Genomic DNA, 15857 nt, shown 5'->3' with positions numbered 1-15857 from the left:
AGCAGTAGGGAGAGGGAACCAGGAGCATGTGGAGCCTGAGCGCCTTCCTGCTGCTGGGCTTCTGTCCAGGCCCCTCTGCAAGTCCAGCCACAAACCTAAAACCAACAGCCTGGCTGAATTCACACCTGAGAGTGACCCTTCACCTGTGGTCGTCATTCAACTCAGGCTCGCAGGGAAGTGCAGAGGCTGCAGACAGCTGTGCAGACCTGCCTGTGGGTCTCACTGAGGGCCAGGGTGTGGCAGGGAGGCATGAGGCAGAGGGTGTCCACACCGGGGTCCCCGAGGCCGCCCCACGACCCCAGTGCACCCGGTGACTGGCTGCCATGGGCATCCCTGCTCCCTGGGGCACTGATGGGAGGCCCACCCAGGAATCAGGGTTCTCTCCCTCAGTCAGCTGCTGTGAATGCTGGAAATACCATCTTCTTGGTTTAGAGCTGGGTAAACAGAGCCCAATGACCCAACCTGGCCCCCACGCTGGCCCCTATGCCTGAGAATTTGGGCTCTCCTGATTGCAGACACCCCACAAATAGCTATTGTGGGTCGGCTGGTGTTGGAAGGCCTGGACCCAGAAACAGAGCTGGTAGTTTGTCAGGATGTGCAAGGATTCTGGTCTTGGTGCTTCGAGAATTGCTCATTCTTGGCCTTGTGCTCGGACTATCCCAGTAGGTACCTGTTGCCGGATCGCCCCACCTGGCAAAGTCTCAGAGGAAGCCTCTCAGAAGGCGAGTCGGGGAGCATGTCACAGAAGCAGCAAGGCGTAGGACGTTGGCCTGTTTGAGTGAAGGGAGGGAGTGGGGCTCGGGTGGACCCCGCTCCAGAGCCGTCCAAGACGGAGAAGGGGCTGCGTGCCCATCTGCAGCTGCTCGGCCTCCATTGGCTCAGCCAGGCCCAGGGCTGGGGCCACAGCTGCACGGCGAGGAGCTGTCCAGCGGTGGAATCAGGTCCTGGACACACTCAACAAGGCACCAGAGAGGTTCCAACAGGGAGGACCTGCCAGGTGGAGCTTTTACACCCAGGCTGGACTGTGGGGCGGGAGACGGGGCAAAGGATGAGGGCGCCAGTTCCATGGTGCTTTTGGCGTCCAAGCCCCAGAGGGAGTGAGCAGGACCCCGCCTCGGGCACAGGCTCCACCTGGGTGTCAGCTGGAGGCACTGAGGGCCCCACACACAGTGGAGAGGGGTTGGTGAGTGTCTTGGGGCAGCCTCCAGGCCTTGGCAGGTTTCCAGAAGCTTCTCCAGAGACACCCAGTGTGGGCTCCCACTGTGGTCCTGTCTCCGTGACCCGCTTCCTGGAAAGAGTGGGACTGGAAGAGAAGTCCCCCTCCCCACCCCACCATGGGGAGGCAGCTGCCAGGGGGATGATAAGGGAGAGGGCCCGTGTCCTGGGACCCTGGAACCCGTTCCTGCCCAAAGCTCCGCTGGGGTCACGGCCCAGGTCAGGTGTCCACGCCGCCCTCTCCTCACCTGGTGAGCGGCGGCGGCTCCTGCTCTTGCCTCACAGGAGCATCAAAAGAGAGCCGGTGAGCTGGGTGGAAGGCATAGTGCGTCCGGGTGCCTGGGGACAGTATCTGGGAGGCCCGCTGTGTACTGGTGCCCACCGGGCAAACCTGCAGTAGCCGTAGACACCAGCACCCACGTCCAGACCTCCTGGGAAAGTAGCAGGTTACGTCGTTTCCGCTTCTCTGTGTTGCTCCCGGGCTGAGAAGGCCAGGCACTGCCAGGGAGGTGGTGGGTGGCCCCTGGGGTAGACCACACAAGGCAGGGCGTTCCTGGGGGCAGCGGTGGAGGGGCAAGGCAGGGGCCAGGACTGCACAGACCCGTCGGGTGGCTAGAGCAGAGAACAGAGAAAAGGGTGGTCCTAGGACCCCACACGTTCCCCCAGACAGTGGGGGAGGGATGTGGTCCAGAGCCCAGAGAGGTGGCGGCTGCAGCCCAGCCTGGAGGCCTTCAAAGCTCACGCAGATGGTGGCTCTCCCCTTGGGCTGTTGACAGGAGTCTGAGGTCTGGCCCCAGGGCCCCAACCTGAGGAGCCCCATCTCGCCCTTCTGGTGCCGAGACAGGCCCCAACGGGCCTTGGCTCCCACCGTGGTGCCCAGCACAGCCATGCTGTTTTATTCTAGTTAGTGACTGCAGCGTCTCAAGTTGCCCCACACCTGCACTTGCAGACAGCAACTGTGCTGTCATGCCTCGTGCCTTTGTGGGTCAGGAGGTAGGCCGGGCTCAGCCAGTCAACCCTCTGCTACATGTGGCTGTAGTGGGGATTGTCCCGCAGTGCTTGGCTCGTGGGGTTGTCTGGAGGCTCCTCGGAGGCGTTGCTTCCGTTCCAGCACTTGAAAGAGGTGACTGGACAGCTGGGCTCAGCTGGGACTGTTGGTCAGAGTGTCCACACGTGGCCTCTCCACCGTGGCAGGCCTGGTGTAGCTGAACTTCTCCCCCGGCTCCAGGGGAGACTCAGGGAAGGCTGCAAGGCTTCCCGGAACCTCCCCTCACAGCCAGGTGGGTCCCTCCACCGTCAGAGTGTGTGGGGATCTCGCAGGGCATGCCCCCTGGGAGGCCTGTTCCTTGGGGACAACACCTGGCACCTCTGGTGGCCTCGCTCTCCCCAGCAGAGCCAGCAGCTGTGGTGAAGGCCGCCTCGCCCTACTGTCCCAACACGCTCACAGGACACCAGCAGTATCGCACCCCCTGGTCTCTGCACTCTCCCAGCGTGGCCCCCAGGCTCACGGCTCTTGACGCTCTCTGCACCCCATCTCTCCCCCAGCTATGGATGGCTTACCCAGATGCCTGCACGACCTCTCCAGGCAGGTGCCTCATGGGCACAGCTCTCGCTTCAGAACAAGCTGTGCAGGCTGGACCCTCAGCAGCCCAGAGTCCTGCCCTTGCCCCCCAAGCAGCTGTGTCCCAACTGCCATCTCTCACCCAGCGTCCCCACTGCCCGCCTCTGCCTGCTGACCCAGGGGCCCCTGCTTGATCTTCTTGCTCCGCTCCTGTCCCCTGTGGTAGGCACAGCTACGTGCCCCCAGTAGCTGTTCGTGCTTCTCGCTGTCACGGTAGAACCCCTGAACCTTAACTGGACTCGTGAGTGCCCCAAACGAAGGCTGGAGTTCCAGCCTCTGCAGTAGCTAGGTGAGGTCCAGTGGCAAGTTTCTAACCCACGAGTGTAAGTAGAAGTGCTGTGCGCCTCTTCTAGGAAATAGCCCTAGGGGCCGGCCCTGTGGCGTAGCAGTTAAGTGTGCGCTCTCCACTGCTGGCGGCACGGGTTCGGATTTCAGGCGCGCGCCAGCACACCACTTGTCAGGCCATGCTGTGGCGGCATCGCATATAAAGTAGAGGAAGATGGGCACAGATGTTAGCCCAGGGCCAGTCTTCCTCAACAAAAAAAGAGGATTGGCATGGATGTTAGCTCAGGGCTGATCTTCCTCACAAAAAAAAAAAAGAAAAAAAGAAGGTGGCACACTGAAGACAAGAGAAACCACATTCCAACCCTTGGGACAGCAGGTACCACAAGGCGATAATGCCGAGAGCTGGGAATATTGTGGGGACATGACCTCTTTTTCATGGTGGGAGTGCGGCCCAGCCCTTCTGGAAAGCAACAAGGAAGGCATCCCCAGCAGCAACACTCAGGGGGCCTCAGAGGGGCCTTAAGGATGTCCTGCCAGGTTATCTGGGGGGGCAGCTGGGTTATCTGGGGGTGTCTGGGTTACCTGGGGGGCAGCTGGGTTGTCTGGGGTGTTGGCTGGATTATCTGGGGGATGTCTGTGTTGTCTGGAGGTGTCTGGGTTGTCTGAGGGGTGCCTGGGTTATCTGGGGGGATGTGTGGGGCTGTCTGGGGGTGTCTGGGTTGTCTGAGGGGTGCCTGGGTTATCTGGGGGGATGTCTGGGGCTGTCTGGGTTGTCTGGGGGTGTCTGGGGTGTCTGGGGGTGTCTGGGTTGTCTGGGGGAGTGTCTGGGTTGTCTAGGGGGTGTCTGGGTTATCTGGGGGGTATCTGCGTTGTCTGAGTGGTGTCTAGGTTATCTGGGAGGGAACTGGAAGCAGCCCAGCTGCCTCAGTAAGTATAGATAAGTAAAATGTGCTGGAAGCCAGGGGTGGGCATCATTCAGAAACATGCATGAATCTTTAAAAGCATAAAGACCCTTAAGAAACCTAAAAATAGGTTTTATTTGAAGCCCATGGGTGGTACAGGACACCCTGTCTGAGCCCCCAGGGGGGAGCACTGATTTGGTCACAGCGGGACCCACAGCCGGCAAATACTGCTGCTCAAGACACAACTGTTGGATGAATTATTGAATGAAGTTAAAACTCCAACCACACTAAATATTTTACAAAGATAGCACGTGTATATCCTCTTATAGTGGGAAGGGGACCAGCCACAAAAGAATAAAAAGGAAAAACGCTCCACCACAGCGGGTCTCGAAAGCAGCGGGGCGTGAAGGTGGCGGCTGAGCTCTGTGCGCGAGACCAGACCCACAAGTGTGGGCGCAACTGTTCGTGAGGGCGACGGGTGAAAGGATGGGCGTGGGGTCAGAATGGAGGGGATGAAGGTCGGGAAGGTGGCAGGGAGCCCAGGCCAGAAACTCCAGGACCCCCAGAGGCTACCCCAGGAGCTGGCACAGGCCCCGCGACAATGTCTGTTGATGGCATGGGGTGATGAGGAGGAGGTGAAGGGCTAGAGAGAAAGCGGGACCGCGGAGGTGATGTGGGGTGACCCCGGCGGGGGGACAGGGGGAAGGGGGCCAGTTGGGGGCGATGGCTGCAGTAGAGGGGAGGGAGAGAGGACACGGGGCGGTGAAGAAAGACTCCCGCAGTGTCCGAGTGCCGGCTGCCCCGAGCTGGAGAAAGGGGTGCCCGGTCGCCTGTCCGTGTCTGTGATCCCCCGAGTGAGTGGCGGCCAGGCTTCGGGGGCGAGGGGGAGGCGGAGAGAAGGCAGGAGGCTGCACGAGGAATCCCCTCTTCGCCGCGCACGGGTCCCGCGGCCACCAGACCGGGCGAGGGGGCCCCGGGACCGGCGGTTCCGGCCCACCGCACCCCCCTCTCCACCGCGTGCGCCCCCCGCCCCGTCCCCAGGGCGACCGCGGCCCCCCACTCAGCCTCTCGCACCCTCGCCATCCTGAGGAAGAGAAGGGACCAGTCATTGTCAATTCGTTTTATTTAATTTAAACATTTTTTGCAAAGTCATCGCTGGCGCCGCATCCGCGTGGCGGGGTGGGGCGGTGGGGGCGGAGCCACGCCGGGAGCCGCCGCAGGTAAACAGGCCCCTCCCCGCGCGGGAGCGGGGCCGCGGGCCCAGCCGGGGACAGCCGCCGCCCCCGCCTCCGGGACTCGCCAGGGCCCGGCCGGGGCTGCAGCCGAGGCGGGGGCGGCGGCCTTGCGCCCCCCGCACGCCCCGGGGCCCCGCGGGCCGACCTCTGCCCGCGGGGGCGGCGGCCCCGCGCCCCCATCCCTCCGGGCGCCCCCATTTGGTCCCAGCGTCTCCTGCTACCCTCTCTGGCGCCCCCGCCGCCGCTGTCCCCTGCACCCCTCGCCCCGCGGCCCCCTCCCGCGTCCCCAGTGTCCCCCGCCCACCGCCCCGGTGTCCCCTGCACCCCTCGCCTGCGCCCTCCCAGCCCCAGCCGGCGCGCGCCGCGCTCCCCCGCCCGCGCCCCCCGGGCCGCGCCCGCGCCCGCGCCCGCGCCCTCCATGCACCACCTCCTGGAACAGTCCGCGGACATGGCGACGGCGCTGCTGGCCGGCGAGAAGCTGCGCGAGCTGATCCTGCCCGGCGCACAGGACGACAAGGCGGGCGCTCTCGCCGCGCTGCTGCTGCAGCTGAAGCTGGAGCTGCCGTTCGACCGCGTGGTCACCATCGGCACCGTGCTCGTGCCCATCCTGCTGGTCACCCTGGTCTTCACCAAGAACTTCGCAGGTGAGGCGGGCGCGGGGCGCGGGCAGAAGGGGCGCGTCCGCAGGTGTCGGCGCCGGGCGCTTCCCGCGTCCCCTCTCAGGCCGCCTCGCCGCTCCATCCCACTGGGGCCTGGCGGTGTTGGCGGCGCCCCAGGGGTCTCCCAGCAGACCCTCACACTCCCCCATCCTTGCACGTGTCGCCGGTCGCTGGGGCTGCCTCGGAGACTCCTCTCTTCCGATTTATTGTTTCTGCCTTCCACTCGCTCCCGTGAGCGCCCGGGTGGACCCGTCCTGCACCTGCTGGTCCGTGGTCTGGCGTGTGAAGGGGAGACCAGGAGGGGGCGTGGGCAGGGTCCGAGGGAAGGAGGAGTGGCCAGGTGGGGACCAGAAAAGGTCGTTCCAGGTGATGAGAACAACAGCAGAGGCCCCGGGGCTGGTCTGTGGGGCCGGGTCCCTGAGGAGCGGGCAGGTTCTGGTCAGCTTCAGGGCGAGGCCTGGCGGGGCCCTGGGAGCGAGGGGAGCTCTGCGGCGAAGACGGGGAGGCCATGCTGGGCTGGAGGCAGCGTCAGGCGTTGTGGGTGGTGGAGGCGCCTGGCCTAAGCTGAAGGCCCAGAGCCCAGGCTCGTGCAGGTGGAAGGGGGAGGTGGACAAGGGCAGTGACAGAGGGACCGGCAGAGTGGACATTAGGAGATGTTGAGACATTAAGTCAACAAAGGAGGGCCCGATTAGGTCCGATGCGTCGTGGGGGCACCTGGAGGCCACCTGAGGAAAAGTGCCCTGCAGGAGGCAGGAAGATGGACAGGAAATGTGGGCCAGCCTGTGTGGCCCTTGGCCGGGAGAGGCAGGAGTGGGCTCCTGGTGCGCCAGCCCTCCTGAGCAGTGGGGTGGGGCAGGTGGAGATAGGAAAAAGCAGCCCCCACCAGGAGCCTAGCTGGCAAGGGGTCTCAGGGCCCAGGTATCCAGGAGGCCTCTGGGAAGTCCATTGGCCGTGGTTGAGGGCAGAGGTGCCAGTCCGTGGCATAGGAGGTCTGGGTTCCTGTGCACTGGGCATGCCAGACCTGAGCATGGACGTTGTCCAGACGTAATCCCACCCCAGGGCAGGGGGGCATGCCGGTGGCCAGACGCTCGGACACGCCCGGGGTTAGGATACGAGCACCGGCCGGGAGGTGCAGCACACTCAGCTTCAGGCACAACCCGTGCGTGTGCAGCGACCCGCACGGTGGGCCTCGAGTATCCGGGTGGCACAGATGTATTCGTTTTCTGGGGCGGCTGTAACAAATTAGCACAAACTGAGTGGCTCAAAACAAAAGAGCTTTATTCTCTCACAGTCCAGAGGCCAGAAGTCTGAGGTCAAGGTGCAGCCCTCAAGGCTGGGCTCCCAGAGGCTCCCGGCGAGGGTCCCTCCCTGCCTCTCGGGGTGTCTGGTGGTTCCCGGCTGTCCGTGGCCTTCCTCAGCTCCCTTGTGGCTGCAGCAACCAGTTTCTGCCTATGTTTTCACGCGAGCACCTTCTCCCTGGGTGTCTGTATCCAAATTTCCCTCGTCTTATTGAATTGGGGGCCAGCCTACTCGTGTGACCTCATCTTAACTTGATAAGACCTGCAAAGATCCTGTTTCTAAACAAGGTCATATTCACGGGGATCGATGGTTGGGACTTGAACATCTTCTGGGGACACAATTCTACCCACTGCAAAAGTGAGGCAGGCTCAAGACCCAGTCAGCCTCAGGTGACCTCCTGGGATGGGGCTCCCACTCTGATGTTCTGCTGTGAATCCGGCTCACGCCATGTGGGGCCTCAGCACCCCTCTGCGTCCAGCCAGGCCTGGGCTTCCCCAGCTGTGTCTTTCATCCCTGGTCCTGGCAGTGCCCTTGGCCTCCCTGTGTGGGCCTGCCCCTTCACGTCCACCTGCGTTTGCACACGGACACCTGTGCGCCCACCTGGGCCCGCTGCTGATGTAGGCAGTGCCTCCCCAGCCTGGACAAGGCAGCCTTCTGAGCAGTGGCAGGTGGGTGCTGGTGCCTGCTGTCCAGTGTCCAGGGCCTGAAACCCGCCCTGTGGAACGTGCCTGGCCTGCAGGGCCCAGGTTTGCCCCTAGGAAATCTTGTCCCAGGTCACAGAAAAATGGGGTTGGGTGCCTGGCTGGGAACGAGGGGCTCTGGTGCTCACCCACTGACCCTGCCCAGGGTGGACGCCCAGTGTGCGGGCCCTCACTGCGTGCTGTGGACCAGGGGAGATCCATGCTGTCTGTGCCCCTGTTTGCTCGTCAGGGACACAAGGGCAAACACGCAGGCACCGTCAGGGCTGTGAGGAGCCCGGGCAGGCGGCGTTGGCCTCCCAGCTTGGGGCAGCCTCCACCTGGGGACCTCCCTGAATGCCAGGACTGTGTGCATCCCCAGGCTGGCGGGCGGCAGGCGGCAGGAAGACCCGCGGCTCCTGGCCGGGGTCGCTATGAGTAGACGCCCACTGCGCCGACCCCTCAGAGGAGGTCAGAGGGGTCAGGTGAGTGCAGCTGAGACAGAGGAGAGGGCAGAGCTGAAGGGTTAACAGGCTTCTAAGACGTTATTCAGGCCCCGGGTAGGGGGACCAACAGCTGCTTTTTCCTAAAACGGACCAATAATTGGTTCCGGATGCGCCTCTCCCAGCGGGGCCGGCGTCCCCAGGCTTGCTGCCTCAGCGCAGCCCTCAACCTTCCTCTTCAAGAAGGAAAGGCGGCAAGCACTTTGCCCCATGAGGACAATGATCGTGAGCTGCCGCAGGACCAGGAGGGCCAGGCACAGCCCCCTCACCAGGCCTGGGTAGGCCTAGAACCTGCATGGCTGACAGCCATCTTGGGAGCCAGTGCTGCCACAGCTGAGGGGCCAAGTCCTGGGGCCTCCAGGGCAGGCTTGTGAGCGTGAGACCCCCACCCAGCAGGCGCAGGAAGAGCAGCTCTGGGCCCCTCCCTCACCCTCCTCTGTGGCCTCTGAGGGTCCCTCCTCCCTCCTGTGTCAGGGTCCCACCCCCTCAGGGACCCCAGCTCCCGTGGAAATTCGCTCACACCACTGGGGGGATGCAGGGGGTGGGGAAGGGTCTGAGCAGAGGAGGCAGACAGCCAGCAAGTGGCCAGCCACCCCGTGTTAGCTTCCGCGGTTACTCTAACAAATGACCACACTCTTAGTGGCTTAAAAATCACTGGAATTTATTATCTTACAGTTCTGCGGTTCAGAAGCCCAAAATGAGGCTCCTGGGGCTAAGATTCAAGGTGCTGTCAGGGCAGTGTTCCTCCTGGAGGCTCTAGGGAGAACCTCTTCTTTGCCTTTCCAGCTTCCAGAGGCGCCACGTTCCTGGGCTCATGCCCCTTCCTCCATCTTCAAGGCCAGTAGAGCGGCCTCCTCTTCTCTCCCACCTCTTCTTCCACCTTCAGTCTCTGCCTCTGACCGTCCTGTCTCCCTCTTATGAGGACCCCTCTGATCACATTGGGCCCCCCAGACAACCGGGATAATGCCCCCTAACCTGACCCCACCTGCAGAGTCAGGTCAGGTGACCTAGTCGCAGGTTTTGGGGGCAGCAGCGCATCCCATGAGGAGGTCTGGAGGGTGCAGGGTCTGGCAAGGGTCTGGGGTGAGGGGGCCTGAGAGGAGGAGGTGGGGCCTTGAGACAAGTCTGGGGGTGGCTGGCGTAGGGCCCGCCAGCTGGAGGAGCAGCCTCGGCAGAGTGGGGGGGACTGGGAGGGGTCCCCACTCCCTGAGTGGAACAGGGCAGGAGGGGGCCTGAGGGGCAGGTGCTGGCAGCACGGTGCGGGTGGCAGGGAGTGAGTCCACTTCCTATCTGGCAGGGCACTTGGGTGTGCACAGGCTGGATAGCAGGGGCAGGCTGAGGACCCCTACTCGGGGCTGGGAGGGGATGCTGTTGAGGGCCGGGCATGGCCCGGGGGCCGGGAGCAGCGCTGGGAATGGTGCCTCACCCCGCGGGCAGACGGGCTCTTCCCTGAAGCTGCCTCGCCGGCACCTGCTCTTGCTCTGGATCGCCTTTCCTGTGGCGCTGTTGTGGTCTGTGTGCTCAGCGGTGGGGCTTCCAGGAGCACCCAGGGCTCGGAGGACCTCTAGGCCACCAAGTCCTCTCTTGGGGGATACCAGGAGTCCAAGGTCCACACAGTGCCATTCTCTTAGGAAAGGAGCCCTCGGGGAGCTGGCTCTGTCTGGGGGTCCCCCCTCAGACACCTTCGCTGGCCCGGGCAGGGACCTGTGGCATGGCTGTGTGTGAGCAACTGGTGCCCCAGTTCCCCTTTGGTACAGTGGCCACCCCCACTCTCCCACCCAGAGTCAGGCCCAGCACTAAGGCCCCTGCAGCTCGAGCCAGAAGCCACATCAGTAACACCTCCGTGTGGGGAACCACCTGCACACACTTGTGTCCTTCAGTACCTGCGTGACAGGCACACTCCCTCTGCTGTGGCCGTCAGAGGCACTGTCAGCTTCTGCAGGTGTAGGCAGGTTGAAGAAGGAGGGAGACCCTGGTGGATGAGCCCACAGGGCCTGAGGGACGGGCCTGTCCTGAGGTCAGGCTGGCAGAGCCAGGCTCGCCCTTCCTCACCCCACTGCTGCCGCCCAGCAGACAAGGAGGTGGTGGCAGATGTGAGGAGACACGAGGAGCCCGTGGGGCCAGCTCCCCTATGCCTGCAGTGCTCACAGCCGCTGCAGAGCCTTCTTCTACTTCCCCTGCAGCCCCTCTGGAGCCTGAGCCAGGGTCCGGAGTCCCCAGGCCTCTGCCCACCCTGCTCTTTTCCCCCAGAGAGAAGAGCGTCGGCCTTCCCTTGGCTTCTGGGTTGGCTGTGAGGACAAACAATAAGTGAATAAAACACCACCTTCTCAAGAGAGTTAGTTCCTCTGCCTTCTCCAGCCCAGCTCGCCACTAGGCCCCAAATCCGTGTCCTCGTCGGGGACTTCGGGCTGCAGGTACTTTTCCTGACCCTCCCCAGGCCTCTGCCCCTGTCCCTGGCCAGGCCCCCATCTCTCAGGGTCATGTGGCAGCAGCCTCCTCATGGAGCCCCTGACCCCACCACCCACCATGTCTAATCAGAGCTCACCCAGCCCGTCCACCCCTGCTCCCAAGCCCTCAGTCCCTCCAGATGGCCATGGGACGGTACCACCCAGAATGCTCTGTGGGCCCCATTTCGGCCATCCCTGAGGCCCACCCTTAGTTCGTGCTGCTTCCTGGTCTCAGCTCAGTGGGGTGAGGGGCTTAAGCTGGAGCAGTGCGAGTCTGAGCAGACCCGCCCTGGGGGCCGTTGTTTGAGGGTGAGAGAGAGGGTTGAGGGTGAGAGAGAGAGTCGAGGCTGTGACGGGCCTGGTGCGTGTGTCACGCAGTGGCTGTGGTCAAGGTGCTGGGGGCGATGACCTCCTGTCAATGGGATGGTGCCCTCTGGGCTGGGGGCCCAGGGCCTCTCCCAGCCTGCAGGAGGTCCCGCTGACCCCCGGCCTGTGCGGGGAGGGGGACTCGAGCCTTGCCTTTTAGCAGAGTGGCTGGACCTTCGGGAGGCTGGGACCATCAGGAGCCAGCTCTGGGCACAGGACAGCGCCGGGCGTGCCAAGTCCACCCTTTGGGGAAGTGTTCACACAGACACCCCCGCCAGGTGGACCCCAGCGTGGACCCGAGCCACACACCTCCTCTTCCTGTTGGTTTGCGCCCATCGTCTTCTGAGGGGAACGTTCGAAGTTCAGCGAGGACTAGTTGTCCTGCTGTGGGAGGAGATCCCTGCTCTGTCTTATCGGCAGATGCAGCAGTGCCGCTGGTGAACGCTTCCTGCCAGATTCCAGGGGTCACTGCCCCTGCCCACCCAGTGTGCAGGGTTCCCAGGCCTGCCCTCCCCAGGACCATGGGTCTGGAGGAGACACCCCTCACCCCTCATGGGCAGGCAGACCCCCATTTGTTTCTCGTTCACTGTTGCACCCTAACTGCCTCTGACCAGATAGGACCTGTCCAGCACCTGCCCTCCCTAAAGACGGCGCCCTGGGCAGTGCAAGGCCAAGGGCTGGTCCAGCTATGCCATTGGAGGAGGGTCCCCGGCCGAGTGGCATGGCCTGTCCTGCTCCTCTCTGGGACTCGATTTCCCCATGTGCACAAGGAGACTGGTATTTGGAGAGGGGCCTGAGGTTCAAAGTGCAGGTCGGCCTCCAGGGGCTGGGGCAGGGAGGGCTGTAACCCCGCCCGGTGCTGCAGGCGACTGCTGTATGTGTGTGGGGTACCCAGGGTGAGACCCCCACAGCCGCGTAGTAAGGACATAGGGGAGGGGAAGCCGCCCGGGACTGGGGCGTTTCTGTTTGAGGCACAGCAGTCCCTGCACAGGCAGCTGTGCAGGAGGGGGGTTGGGGGGTCTGACCAGCCACCGCACGCCCCCAGCCCGCATCCCCTCTCTGCCCGCAGAGGAGCCCATTTACTGCTACACACCGCACAACTTCACCCGCGACCAGGCGCTGTACGCCCGCGGCTACTGCTGGACGGAGCTGCGGGACGCGCTGCCCGGGGTGGACGCCAGCCTGTGGCCGTCGCTGTTTGAGCACAAGCTGCTGCCCTACTCGCTGCTGGCCTTCGCGGCCATCATGTACGTGCCTGCGCTGGGCTGGGAGTTCCTGGCGTCCACCCGCCTCACCTCGGAGCTCAACTTCCTGCTGCAGGAGATCGACAACTGCTACCACCGGGCAGCGGAGGGCCGCGCGCCCAAGATCGAAAAGCAGATCCAGTCCAAGGGGCCCGGCATCACGGAGCGCGAGAGGCGCGAGATCATCGAGAACGCCGAGAAGGAGAAGAGCCCGGAGCAGAACCTGTTCGAGAAGTACCTGGAGCGCCGCGGCCGCAGCAACTTCCTGGCCAAGCTGTACCTGGCGCGGCACCTGCTCATCCTGCTGCTCAGCGTGGCGCCCATCTCCTACCTGTGCACCTACTACGCCACCCAGAAGCAGAACGAGTTCACCTGCGCGCTGGGCGCGTCCCCGGACGGGCCTGCAGGCGGCGGGGGCCCGGCCGTGCGCGTCAGCTGCAAGCTGCCGTCCGTGCAGCTGCAGCGCATCGTGGCGGGCGTGGACATCGTGCTGCTCTGTGCCATGAACCTCATCATCCTCGTCAACCTCATCCACCTCTTCATCTTCCGCAAGAGCAACTTCATCTTCGACAAGCTGCACAAGGTGGGCATCAAGACGCGCCGGCAGTGGCGCCGCTCGCAGTTCTGTGATATCAACATCCTGGCCATGTTCTGCAACGAGAACCGCGACCACATCAAGTCGCTCAACCGGCTGGACTTCATCACCAACGAAAGCGACCTCATGTACGACAACGTGGTGCGGCAGCTGCTGGCCGCGCTGGCCCAGTCCAACCACGACGCCACGCCCACCGTGCGTGACGCGGGCGTCCAGACCGTGGACCCCAGCGCCAACCCCGCCGAGCCCGAGGGCTCCGCGGAGCCGCCCGTGGTCAAGCGGCCCCGCAAGAAGATGAAGTGGATCCCCACCAGCAACCCGCTGCCCCAGCCCTTCAAGGAGCAGCTGGCCATCATGCGCGTGGAGAACAGCAAGGCCGAGAAGCCCAAGCCCGTGCGCCGCAAGACAGCCACGGACACGCTGATCGCGCCGCTGCTGGACGCGGGCGCGCGCGCCGCACACTACAAGGGCGGCCCCACCCCCGGCCCAGGCGCCGTCCCGGACAAGAAGCACGCCCGCCACTTCTCCCTGGACGTGCACCCCTACATTCTGGGCGCCAAGAAGGCGAAGCCTGAGGCTGTGCCCGCCTCCCTGCCCGCCTCTCGGAGCCAGGAAGGGGGCTTCCTGTCCCAGGCAGAGGAGTGCGGGCTGGGCCTGGCCACAGCACCCACCAAAGGTAGGCAGGGCCGGGAGGAGGAGGGCGACCCCCCCGAGAGCCACCGGGCCTTGGGCGGGGAGTGGGCATCCAGGGCCCCAGGGAAGGGAGGACCCCGCCCACCACCCCCCAGACCAAGCACCTGGGAGCGTGAGGAGGTCAAGGAGTGAACCAGCTGAGGGCAGAGGGCTGGGGGGGCAGGACTCTGGAGGGCCCTGTGAGACACACAGGAGGACACGGCCTGGCCCGAGGACTGGAGGGGATGTACAGTCAGGTTGCTCAGGCCCTTGATAAGGTTGTGGAAACAGGTGCTGCTGCTCCTAGTACAGCAAGAGATTTGGCCCAGGCAGGCCGCTGTGTGCAGAGGGTGGTGGCTGGTCGTTGCCAGGCTGAGGGAGCATCTACCCGTCCCGGGCACTTCAGAGCCACAAGCCCCAGCCGGGCCCTCCGTGGCCAGCCTGCCCCGTCGGCACCGGGAGGGGGGCAGCAGCGGTGGAGAGAAGAGTGGCCCGAGGGGGTGTGACGCACCTGTGTTTTCGGCTAATTGCAGATGCTCCACTCCCTGACAAGGAAATCCTGTACCCGGCAGAGCCAGCTCGGGCCTCGCTTCCCCCTGGGGGCCCGTTTCACGTCTGCTCGCCTCCTGCAGCTCCCGCCACCGCCCCTCTGTCGCCAGCCAGCCTGGGCAAGGCTGACCCTCTGGCCATCCTGAGCCGCAATGCCACCCACCCGCTGCTGCACATCAGCACCCTGTACGAAGGCCGAGAGGAGGAGGATGGGGGTCCACGGGCGCCCCCGGATGTGGGCAGCCTCATCGCCATCCCCCCACCCCAGCAGATCCTCATTGCCACCTTTGACGAGCCCAGGACAGTAGTGAGTACTGTGGAGTTCTGAGGGGACAGGGCTGCCCGGGCCGTCACAGGCCCCTCTGCATGACCGAGGTGCACTGCTGCCCCCAGCCCCGAGTGGATGCGGCCTCTGCTTCCCCCAGCACTGCCCGCGCCCCCCAGCCTCCTGTCCGCATGCCTTGGGGCTCAGCATCTCTCCCACCCGGCCCCCCAGATGGCATCGTCGAGCTGCTGGCTGGGCCAGGGGGTGGCTGTGACCCCAGTGGAGCCCCCGGCCAGAAAGACCCAGAATTGCCTCCCACTCCTGCATCCAGGCACTTGGCTGCAAGATGAAGAGTTTATTTTTTTAGTCGATGTTGTGTTGGGCCTGGGACACTGGCCCGTGAGGGGCCAGGCTGTGGCAGGACAGCTCGGGTCCAAAGCCTGGAAGGAAGCTGGGGATGGTGGCATGGCCAGGCCTGTCCACTCCCAAGGGGCCACGCTCAGGGCTCGCCCCGCTGCAGGGACTGCGCTCCAGTCAAAGATCAACATGCACTTTCTCCTTGTACCTGACACAGTGGTACTTTATTTTACTATGATTACTGTAACTAGTCAGCGTGTCTGTTATCAGGAGACTTAGGATGCACTTAAAGCATGGTGTGTGCGTGAGCGTGCGAGCATGTGGCCAAGCGGGCAAGGGTGCCATCATGCAGGTTGATGTGCGTGATCGAGTGAGCGTGCAAGCATGTGCGTGAGTGTGCAAGTGTGTATGTGTGAACAGGCACGGGGGTGAGCGTGAGTGTGTGAGACTAGGCATGGGCGCTGGTGTGCAAACGAGCGGAGGAGTCCAACGCAATAACCGTGTCCACACCCGGGTCACCAGCCCCGGCTGAGGGCCCACGCCACTTCCCAGGGAGCCCAGGCTGGCACTCGGCGGGTCTGTCCCTATTACCTCAGCCACGGCGACAATGTGACAGTATTAACAAGGTAGTACCGAGCATATCAATAAATACTATTCTGATACCACCTGAGTTCCGAGTGGTCCATCCTGCAGAGGCCTCCCGCGTCCAGGCACCTTCACCCAACCTGCACGCCCATCCCTGACCCGCCATCGTCACAGAGACGCAGGTGAACGGCAGGACCATGGGAGGCGCCCGCTGCCCTCCAGGTTGCCCCGGGAGCCCTGCTGAGCCCACAGTGAGGCAGGAGCACGAGGTTGTCACTCATGGTTGATGTCTCATGGTCTCCGGCTAACATGCGTGCACTCTGGGCCTTGGGGTGATTCAGGTGAGCCCTGCCCCCCAGGGCTCACAGGCTCAGTGAAGAT

At 63.9% G+C, this 15857-nt stretch overlaps 1 protein-coding gene across 2 annotated transcripts; it reads left to right on the top strand.

Moving 5' to 3' along the window:
• The first annotated feature begins 5390 nt into the window (after window positions 1–5390).
• On the top strand, window positions 5391–15553 carry PANX2 (pannexin 2). Of its 2 annotated transcripts, none has more exons than XM_087448707.1 (3): window positions 5391–5902; window positions 12255–13724; window positions 14254–15553. In XM_087448707.1, the coding sequence occupies exons 1-3, from the start codon at window positions 5677–5679 to the stop codon at window positions 14595–14597; spliced, it is 2040 nt and encodes a 679-aa protein (XP_087304833.1). In that variant the 5' UTR covers window positions 5391–5676; the 3' UTR covers window positions 14598–15553. The 2 variants fall into 2 exon arrangements, with proteins under 2 accessions (XP_087304833.1, XP_004438058.2); XM_004438001.3 differs by having other exon boundaries at window positions 5394–5902; window positions 12279–13724.
• The last annotated feature ends 304 nt before the right edge of the window (window positions 15554–15857 follow it).

Source organism: Ceratotherium simum, chromosome 25, assembly GCF_057802395.1.
Source record: "Ceratotherium simum simum isolate JZ-2026a chromosome 25, ASM5780239v1, whole genome shotgun sequence".
Classification (NCBI taxonomy): Eukaryota; Metazoa; Chordata; class Mammalia; order Perissodactyla; family Rhinocerotidae; genus Ceratotherium; species Ceratotherium simum.
This window is presented reverse-complemented; position numbering and strand designations above follow the sequence as displayed.

Excerpts from the sequence above, each read along its gene's own strand:
- PANX2 (XM_087448707.1), top strand. The coding sequence starts at position 5,677 with ATGCACCACCTCCTGGAACAGTCCGCGGACATGGCGACGGCGCTGCTG. Across the intron at positions 5,903-12,254 it reads CTTCACCAAGAACTTCGCAG|CCCGCATCCCCTCTCTGCCC; the intron begins GTGAGGCGGGCG and ends GCACGCCCCCAG. Across the intron at positions 13,725-14,253 it reads GGCCACAGCACCCACCAAAG|ATGCTCCACTCCCTGACAAG; the intron begins GTAGGCAGGGCC and ends GGCTAATTGCAG.